Source organism: Lycium ferocissimum, chromosome 6 (assembly GCF_029784015.1).
Source record: "Lycium ferocissimum isolate CSIRO_LF1 chromosome 6, AGI_CSIRO_Lferr_CH_V1, whole genome shotgun sequence".
NCBI classification, from domain to species: domain Eukaryota; kingdom Viridiplantae; phylum Streptophyta; class Magnoliopsida; order Solanales; family Solanaceae; genus Lycium; species Lycium ferocissimum.
Window position 1 is genome coordinate 70158974 of NC_081347.1, and position 10426 is coordinate 70169399.

The 10426-nt window shown below is 38.1% G+C and overlaps 1 protein-coding gene across 2 annotated transcripts; it reads left to right on the plus strand.

Annotated features, from left to right (window-relative positions):
* The first annotated feature begins 1356 nt into the window (after positions 1-1356).
* Positions 1357-10008, plus strand: LOC132060255 (transcription initiation factor TFIID subunit 15). Of its 2 annotated transcripts, none has more exons than XM_059453195.1 (8): positions 1357-1482; positions 4564-4732; positions 4873-5237; positions 5366-5563; positions 7608-7691; positions 8534-8615; positions 8713-8842; positions 9577-10008. In XM_059453195.1, the coding sequence occupies exons 2-8, from the start codon at positions 4613-4615 to the stop codon at positions 9768-9770; spliced, it is 1173 nt and encodes a 390-aa protein (XP_059309178.1). In that variant the 5' UTR covers positions 1357-1482; positions 4564-4612; the 3' UTR covers positions 9771-10008. The 2 variants fall into 2 exon arrangements, with proteins under 2 accessions (XP_059309178.1, XP_059309179.1); XM_059453196.1 differs by having other exon boundaries at positions 5369-5563.
* Positions 10009-10426: the final 418 nt, after the last annotated feature.

Here is a 10426-nt window from a genome sequence, read left to right on the forward strand (position 1 = left end):
GCATAATAGTTAACAGTGAAAATGAAGGCGAGAACTTAGACGTTGAAAAAAGATTCAAAGTACAAATAAGCCGACAATTAAGCACCTTCGTTGCTGGCTTACCCTTCAGACAAGTTATCGGATGATCCTTATTGCTTCCAATCAGTAAAGCTAACTCTAGGAGCTTATCCACCATGTCTAATGTTGAAAAGGTGTTTGCTCTTGTTCTAGTTCCGATTTGCTTCGTTTTGACCGTACGAAGCCTGGATGGATCAAAATTGCGTCGGCGAGCCTCACTGGAGATGAGCTTTCTTTGCCAGTTATATTTCTCCCATTTTTTTCTCTCCACTTTGACAATGAAAATATTGGCTAACGCTTGTCTTTAGTTTGAGCTTGAAGGATATTTAGGGACATATCTTAAAATGGAGTTTATTTTTGAGCTTTTTTTTTTTTTGGCTAGAAAGAACAATCGGGCGGATTGGACGGATAATTACGCTTAACGGTTCGAAATAACGGTTATCGGAAAAGTGCTAATCCACCAACCTATAAGATATCGGTTGGTTTGGTATCGGATTAGCAATTATCGGACGGTTATTTGTATCGGTTAAATCTAAGAGAAAAATGAATGATAAAATCACATGTAGTCAAGGAAATTACCTGCCTTTAAAGTAACTCAAAATGTAATATTTTTACCTTATAGGTTATAAAGAAGATACTGATATCCTCCAAAAAAAAGGGATAGGAATATAACCAAGAAGATTGAAATGTTGAATTCAATATAAGTAAACATACCGTAGTAGCATTTTTTCCAAGAAAATTAGAAACTACAATATAAAACAAGAAACGAGGAATGGACTATTTGATAGAAAACAACCAGGCCACAATTAAAAATGAGATACATATTTTAGGTTGAGGCTTTAGCTTTAGGTTTACAAATTACAATCACAATACATATGTTATTTGTTAGGGCTAAGAATATAAATATGACAAATTCTTAACGGATTAACAATAAGAAAATTGAGTAATATTTCTCCCATTTTTTTCTCTTCACTTTGGATAACTATAAAATTTTAATCCATTCCCAAAATTGATCCGATAACGCAATACCATTAAGCCAATAAGCTAATTTTGCGGTTGGGTTATCGATAAGCGGGTTTTTTTGAACAGCCCACACCATGTCTTTTACCCTTTGGCTTTTGAACTTGAAGTTTTGCGGGGCAACTGGGCAAGCGAGGGCCAAAATTCAAGACCACCATTTTCAACGTCATCCGTGTAATTTCGTGACTTAAATAGGGGCCCTAAAATGGACCAACCCAGTGGGCTTTAAACTCAAAAGGCCCAAATTCCTCTTAACGGGTCGAATATAGACCAACCCAAACACCCTAATTGCCTATTGATTGATTTCTGCCCCCAACTTCAATTATACATCAAAAGTTAGATCGACGGCGAAATTGTTCTCTCAATCTCTCTCTTTCCGGTAGATCTCTCCGGCGAAATCGAATTGTAAGTTCCGATCCTTTAATATCTTTCATATTAATAGAAACCCTAAATCCCATTTTCAATTGATTTGCAATGCTTCGATTGTGATTTGAATAGTTCTTTGTGGTACGTACTGGAATGGATATACTAATTGCTTTCTAGTGGTTCCGAAATTTCAAATGGATGTTTTTACGAAACATGAATAGGATAAGAAAGCCTTAGCCTTTGTTTGGATAGTCGTTATCCATGGTTTCATAACGTACGGTATGGTATTGTATTGTATTTTATTGTTTGGTTTGACTGTATGGTACTGTACAATAACATGTAAGTTTACTAAGATATCCTTTAACCCTTAATTACAAATATGTATATTTAAAAAGTAAGTAGGCGGTGGGTGGGGGTGATCATTGGGTGGGTCGTGGAGGGGTTGGTAGTTGTGGGGTGGGGGTAGTGGGTGGTGATGTGTTAGGGTGGGGGTGAGTGGTTGTGGGTGGAGGTGGGTCGTGGTGAGGGGGTAGTGGGTGGGCGTGGGAGGTGGCGAGGGGTAGTTCACTATCTTGTGGGGTTTGGTAAAATTTATTAAAAAGGGGAATTACAGTTCTCAACTCTGTCTCCGTGCTGTCCAAAAATCCAATTTGCATCAAGCTATCTGACATATGAACCCGACAACAAAATTAAAAGAAAAAATTGTAAACATCTATGCTTTACAATAGAAATGTGATCTATTTTAACTTCAAAGCACCTGTTGTTCCCCTTGAGCAAAATAGTCTAGAAAATGCAAAAAGGAGCCATTGCTGTCTTTCATATAATAGATACCCTAATCCCATTTAAAATGATTTGCAATGTTTCGTGTGTACTCTCACTGCATAACATATCCTCGATTTCGATTTGTATAATTCTTTGTTGTTTGTACTGGAATGGACATACTAATTGCTTTCTAATGGCTCCAAAATTTCAAATAGGATAAGAAATCTGTAAAGATGATATATATATATATATTTTTTTTCCACTATATTATGGGTTTTCAGCTCCTTTTTGATAAGGTAGGATATATTTCATTAAAAAGAGTACAAAAAAGAAAAAGAGAAATGTGTCAAGCTATCTGACATTTGAACCCTACACCAAAAGATAATTTGTAATCTTTACGGCGTTCTTATCCTATTCATTTTGTTGATCTATAGAAATGAGATCGTTATTCCTTGATGTCTCTCATGAAATAGAAACTCTAATCCCATTTTTAAATGATTTGCATTGCTTTGTGTATACTCTCACTACATAACAAACTCTCGACTGCGATTTGAATAGTTCTTTCTGGTTTGTACTAGAATGGGCATACTATTTGCTTTTTAATGGCTCTGAAATTCTGGTTATTCTAATCTGCCTTTCCGTTTCCGTATTAGTAATGAATTCGCGAATAGCTTTCTTTACACGAAATGAATAAGAGAAGAAAGCCGTAAAGATTATATATTTTTCACGATATTGTTTGTTTTCAGCTCCTTTTTTTTGGCAATTAAAAGATTTTATTCAACTACCAGTGACAACTTTACAAAGCCAAGGGTGAGAAGCCTACTCAGCCCTTCTCAAAATACCTCCTACGAAAACAAAGGAAATAACAGAAAACCATACCTATACATCCATCTATTCACTATTACAGCTCATAATGAGCAGATATACCTAAATAATCTAGGACTCTTCCTGACTCGAATGCATAAATTGAGCTTCATCTGGCCAACCAATGCCTCTTTTGTAGTTGCCCTGTTCTGAAAAATCCTAGTGTTCCTCTCTATCCAAATTCCATATACCACTGTTGCTAAGCTTGCTTTCAAGATAGCACCTCTAGCGTGCTTGCCCTTTTGGATAAGGTAAGGTAAATTTCATTAAAGAAGTACCAAGAAAGTAGTGTAAAGAGTACAAAAAAGGGGATTACAGTTCTCAACTCCATCTCCTGTGCTGTCAAAAAATTCAAATTGCGTCTAGCTATCTGACATACGAACCCTATGATAAAAGTATTAAAAAAAAAAAAATTGTAAACACTAGGCTTTATGGTAGATATGTGATCTATTTTAATTTTTAACTTCAAAGCACCTCTTGTTCCCGTCAGTCCAAATAGTTTAGAAAATGCATAAAGGATAAGTCTTCCGAAGTGTCTTCAATCGTTTGGATATCCTCTGTCCCTGCCGGTGCATTATTTGATAAATAAGTGGTATATTAATAACAAAGCATCCAGAAGATGCATGATGTGCAAAAGTGGGAAGAGCCAGCTCTAGAAAGGGCAAAAATAAAACCTATCATAATACAATAGAGCCCCTGCTCTTTACATCTCCTGGCGTAACCCAACAGACTCCAATCAGATTGAGAAATGACTTAACTAGAAAGACTTGATGGCAATGAAGAAATAGGTGTCTTTCAAAAAAAATAAAATGAAGAAATAGGTGTCTGCTGTTTTTCTGGTAACATTCAGAGATGAAACATTTACTGCATAAGGACACACCTTTTCCTTGAAGATTGTCCTGAATGCACGCCTTCCTGGTTGCCACCCTACCAAGACAAGACACCTTGGGGGGTACGTTTGGTTTCCAATTAATCTTTTAAGTCCAATCCATATCCCAATCATGAGATTGCTTCTGAAGTAGATCATAGCAACTCTTTTACAGTAAAGTCTCCTCTTGCTAGCCAGCCACTTAGCAGTATTCTCAAATTGGGGGTACTCCTAGAAAGTACTGTATGTTACACAAGCTTTTAGCCCATTGACCTGGAATCCTGTACTTATAAAGGACCATAACCACTTAGCTCTTTTCATAATGTGAATACAAGATTACAGTAAGAAAAAGTTAACTAGATCCCAGCCTTTTGGAAAATTTTCCACAAAGTGGCATCGTTGTAATTGTGTTCTCGCCCCCCCAACCAAAAATGTGCTTCGTCCCACCCCACACCCTTACCTTATATCAGTTTTTTTTTTCTCTAGTTTTCCCTTGATTTGTGCTGGTTTGGTCCTTTGACTTGCACACACTCTGGTGCTTTCTCAGTTAAGTATTATTGCCTGTAGTTACTATTGAGGACAGGGAAACTGTAGCAGGACTAATACTAGACTGTTGCTTTATGCAGTTCTTGGGGTTTCTATTGTTTCTTTGTATTTCATGAAATTGGAGCATAAATGGCGAGCTATTCAGGGAAAGGATCTCCTCTAAATGGTTCTGTGTATGTCTGTAACTTGCCCCCTGGTACAGATGAAGATATGCTAGCTGAATATTTTGGCACGATAGGGGTGCTAAAGGTATGGTTGTGAACAGGTACTTCAAATTATGTTTGAGAACGTTTGTTATATGCTCTCTCCCCCTGCCCCCTACTCTGCTTTGAGCAAGCTTTCGTTGTTTGTTTTTGTCTTCTAAGGAATTGTTTTGCTTCATGTTGTAGAAAGACAAACGAAGTGGTAGGCCTAAGATATGGTTGTACCGTGATAAAGTTACAGATGAGCCCAAAGGCGATGCTACAGTCACTTATGAAGACCCTCATGCTGCATTAGCTGCTGTTGAATGGTTCAATAACAAGGATTTTCATGGTTCAATAATTGGAGTATTTATTGCAGAGTCTAAAAGCAAAGACGAGGCTTCCTATGTCACAGGGAATCAAATTAGTGAACCTACTCTGGACAGTGGTCTCAGTGTGCTGGATGAAGGCCCCAACGATATAGATGGAGGTGGCGGAAGAGGTAGGGGTAGGGGTGATGCTTCTGCAAAGGCATGGCAACAAGATGGTGACTGGTTGTGTCCGAATACAAGGTCTGTGATGTGATTATTGGTGAGCAGCTCTTTCATGCTCTACTGTATCTTTTTTGAATCATCTGTTTGTACCTTGAGTAGTCCAGTACGTTCTTGTGCTTACAGTTTTTTGTAATTTATGTTTGCAGCAGTTGCTCTAATGTTAACTTTGCATTTCGTGGAGTTTGCAACCGTTGTGGAACTGCTAGACCGGCGGGTGCTGGTGGCGGTGGGGCGGGAGCTGCTGGTCGTGGTAGAGGACGTGGTAGCCAGGACCCAGGAGCTCCTGCTCGTGCTGTTGGTGGTCCTCCAGGCCTCTTTGGTCCAAATGATTGGAATTGTCCGATGTAAGAGTCTTCATTTTCATTTAGCAACTTATTTTATTGAAAGATGATAGAACTTTTTGCCCATAAACTTTCTGAGCATAATCAAACTTTGCGTTCTCTCCATTGCACTCATCTTGAAGTCAGTTAGTCTTCGGATATCTGGTAGTTTCTTTGTTAAGATTTTGTGTTCTTGCATAAAGCCGTGCTAGTTAGCTATAGCAGACAGTATACAGTTGGTTTTTGATGTACTTCTTCTCTTTTCTTGATAAGTGACTTACCAGTACCTTCAACAACTACAGTGGCTTTACTTGGATGTTGGGTTCCTACCCTAGATTATGATGTCAGTTTTTTCTTTTAAAAAAAAAAAATAAAAAATTTGGTAACTACAACTTGTATTCACTGTAAAATTCAGCTTCTATGGAAGCTGAATTGTAATCTTTACAGCAAAAGTATAAGGAGCACCCAACAAAAATGTATACTTACACTTTTCCTATTAAATCTACCAGGTCTCCTATCACCCCCACAAATTTTGTTTACACCAAAAATAGAAGAGATTTAGACAATTCATCCTAATTTTTTGGATAGAGCTGCTAGTGTCCTAAAAAATTCTAGAGTTCCTTTCCTTCCATATCATCCACCAAACACAAGCTGGGATGATCTGCCATCAGTCTTCTTCTCCACCTCTCTATGACTCAAATAAAAGTAGTAGCTGGAGGGTTGTAGTCAGGGACTTGGTTTTGGTGTTCTTTTGTTTTAGGGTGTATGGGTTGGTGCGGTTGTTTTCCCCGAATTTGTTACCAAAACCTTTTTTTAGAATGAAGAAACAAAACCCATCTGAGAAACTTTAGGAATTGTTAACATCGTGTTCATATTTTGGTTCGCTTTAGTTGTTTTAGGTAACTTTTAATCTCCAAATGTTTCATTGTATTTGAGAGAGGTTCCAAGGTATAACCTTAAAAAGACTAACAAAGCTAGCAGATAGAAGTTGTGCGCTGTTCAAGATAAAACAAACCCAGTGATTCTATTTTTGTACTTTTTCTTTTTAACTCTTTATTATATGGGAATCATTGCTTTGTTTCTTTCAATTTAACACATTATAGCCTTAGAACATGGAAAGATATCCCCAAGCACCGAAGGGTCGTGACCTAGCAATTGATGAAGTGGATGAAAAACAGGGGATATCAGGGTTCCAATTTGAGCAGTACAAAAATTGCTTGGTGATTACTTGTTGCTTAATCTTGGTGGACAGATTTACCCGGTGCCTGTGCTAGTGGAATGCTGGTGAGATAGTAGAGGTGGACGCATGCTGGTCTGGACACCATTGTTGAAAAAAGAGGGAAAGACATCCCCATACGATCATTTCCTGGGGTTTTATTGATTTAGTATTCTCAGATTTATATAGGAAACGCTAATGGTCACATGAAAAGAGTATTTTTTGTTTTTATCATTAATTTCGGTGTGTCCTCCTTGGCCAAAACCTATCAATTATTGCAAGAGTGGGGTTTGCTGTGTCCTTAATCAAAGGAATGGAGAAGAGAAAAGTAATGCGAAACTTTTCTACGATTGTAGGAGGCAGAAGTGGTGCGCTGTTATATCCTACCTCTCTTCTCTTTTGGGGCTTTAGGGAAAGGACGTATCCTAGTGAGCAGCAGGATCGTCTCACCTAACATTTTTTGTACTGCGCAAATTTGAACCCATGTCTCAAAGAAAATCAATTTCTTATAATGTAATGGATATTTGTTCTTGTGTATTTCTTGTTTGTGTTTAAAATGATACATAGGGAATCGGGTTGGAGGGTTAAATGGAACATGGTTGAGATGGAGTGCCAAAATGAAAATTGGGGGCAAGTTAAGAGGGGCTGTCTATGTAGTTGGCCTTCTTTTTATTTTGAGAAAGGTAAACAATATGACCATTAGGATCGTAGTCATTCTGAATTGAGCATTAGTGTCCAATACCATTTTAACTAACGTGCAATGAAATCTTTTATTGTTATCGACTGGCATATGTTATGTTGCCTTTTTTTGATAGGTTGACATTTACTATTTGTCTTTTGACCTTTGTTCAGGTGTGGCAACATTAACTGGGCTAAGAGGAACAAGTGTAACATATGCAACACCAACAAACCTGGGCACAATGAGGGTGGTGTGAGGTATGAAATACAGGATGCAGCATTGAATGCTTATTTAGATTTCTAAACAGTGCTGCTGTTGTTTCCTGATACCTTCTAAAAAAAGGAAGTGCTGCTGTTGTTTTCTAAGAAGCCCCTCCCCTGCCCCCTTTTCCTTTCTTCTTGTTCTGCAACAGTAGGAAGGAAAATGTTGCAGACTTGCATTCCTAGCAACAAATAAAAAAAATTGTTGCATTCCTAGCAACTGGAATAGGAACAGAGGTGCACAAGATATGATGCTAGGCGGCCTTAACTTGATGTTGATGGTTGGCGGTATTGGAGCTACTGGTTATTTTGACTAATGTGCTACATGAATGTTATTTGAGGAAATGTTCCTTATTCAGGATCTTATATATGGGATGTGCTTATCAAGACCAGTATAGCTTCGTTATAGGCTTGTAACTGCAAATTGATTGTTTATGTCAATCTTTTAGAGTTTTAGTCTCATAATCTTTGAAAACGGGGAAAAAACATACAACCCCCCCCCCCCCCCCCCCCCAAACACCACACACACACAAAAAAAAAAAAAAAAAAACCCAACTACTGACATATATATTTTTTTTTAAAATACGATTTAGCATTGCTTTTATGTGCTAGTAAGTGTGTAATATGTAACTCCTAAAACCTCGTGTACTAATATGAAAATTATTGTATATATGGAAATGATTTCATACAGTTTAATTGATGTCATTCATAATATTTGTGCCTATAATCTGGTGGCATGTTTGGTGATTGAGATGGTAATGAATCCTATTCTTTTAGGTACTCGTTACAATTTCACATTTTAGGTATTAACTATGATTTGCTTTTATTGTAATCATCAGAGGAGGACGTGCGGGAGGTTACAAAGAACTTGATGAAGAAGAAATAGAGGAGACTAGACGTCGAAGGAGAGAGGCTGAAGAAGTAAGAATAAAAGTGCAGAAAGTGTATGAGTTCTATAGCTTATCCTGGGTGTCATTCTGCTTCTGACTTTCTGGTGAAATCTTCATCTCAATCACAGGATGATGGTGAAATGTATGACGAGTTTGGAAATCTGAAGAAGAAGTTCCGCGCTAAAATGCAGCGAGCAGAAGCATCGCAGAGCCTCCCCCCTGGAGTAGGACGTGCTGGCTGGGAAGCTGAGGAAATAGGTAAAGACAATAGTTTTGTTGTCCATAATGCAAGATTTAGGGTCTGTTTGCTATGGAGGAAAATGTTTTCCAATTTCAATATTTTTGGAAAACTTTTTCTCTAGGAAAACAAGTTCCTAAAATATGAGGAAAATGACTTTCCTAGTGGAAGTAAGGAAGTTCCACAAGTGGCATTCCAAGTAAGGAAGTTCCACAGGTGACATTCCTCATTGATTGTGTCTTCCCCAACACACCTTATCTTCACCCCCACTCCTGTAGCCCCCATCCCCACCACTCAACACCCCCATTTTTCATAGTTTTTGTTTAGATTATATACAAATGCTTTTAGGATAATATTTTTTGTTTACGTGCCGAACAGAATAAAACAAGAAACCCGCTTATTTTCCTGGAAAACATTTTCCATCCAACCGGACACACCCTCAAGGTTCTTCATGTTCTCTATGTTTCCTCCCAGCTTCTAGTGTATCAACCAGATTCCAGAGTATTCTAGGTGCTTCAGCAATCTGTATTTGCTGGAGTTTAGTAGTTCTAGGCGTCTTGCTTAATTTCTCTTAGTGGATTGAACTGTTTCATCTTGTATCTGCAAGATTGCTTGGGTTGATCCTTGCCAGTTTTGGGATTGATCAGCCGTTTTAGCTCTGAGCCTTAGAAGATTCCATAATAGAGTGCTCAGTATGCTTATGAAGCGTGAAGACCAAATTGTTCCTGACCGATCACACTCTTTAATTTGACAGGTGTGGCTGAGCGAGATAGAAAGGAAAGAAGTAGAGAAAGATCAAGAGATTATGATGATAGGGAGAGAGCTAGGCACCGAAGCAGAAGCAGAGAGAGGGATCGGGGAAGAGATAGGGACCGCTCCTACGACTATGATCGAGACAGAGAACATGGCCGTGATCGTGACCGTGAGCGGAGCAGGTACCGTTATTGAAGATTGCGTCTGACCCTTCCATCAAAATGGTGCCCATTTTTGGTATTCGTTAAACTTTGCCTCATGTTTATATGGGCTACTATTAGTATGGCACCTTGTTAAGGTTTTGCTTCACCCTTGTCTAATTCATATGCTGACTATTCGACTTAATTTTGATAATCTTTTTCGAACTCATATGTTGAATATTAGACGTGCATTCCAACTGCGCTTTTATCTTTTTTATACGTCACTTGTTTCTGAGGAGGCTGTCATATTTTTTTTTCTTCTTCATTGTGTATCTTTTAATTGCTTTCCATGGTTGAACTGCTCCAAGGATCACTAAACTATAAAATTCTCATTATCTTTCGGTGCAATAAAAAATGTTCCATGTATTGCAGAAGGGATCATTGTAAGCACAATGGGTGTGGGTTAATGGTCAATGAAGTATGTTGGTAACTATGACGTCTCAGGTTCATATATTAATGTAGGCGAAGATATTAGGTGATCTTTTTCCATATATGTAAAGTTTTGGTGGACAAGTTATCCATGCCGGAATGTGTATGCAAGTTAGTCTGAACAATAATTGTGGTGTTCCTGTGAGGAGTAGAAATCAATAAGACCATGTGAGAATAACTTCTGAAGCATCGAGGAGTAGACCATGTTTTTGTTTATTGCTG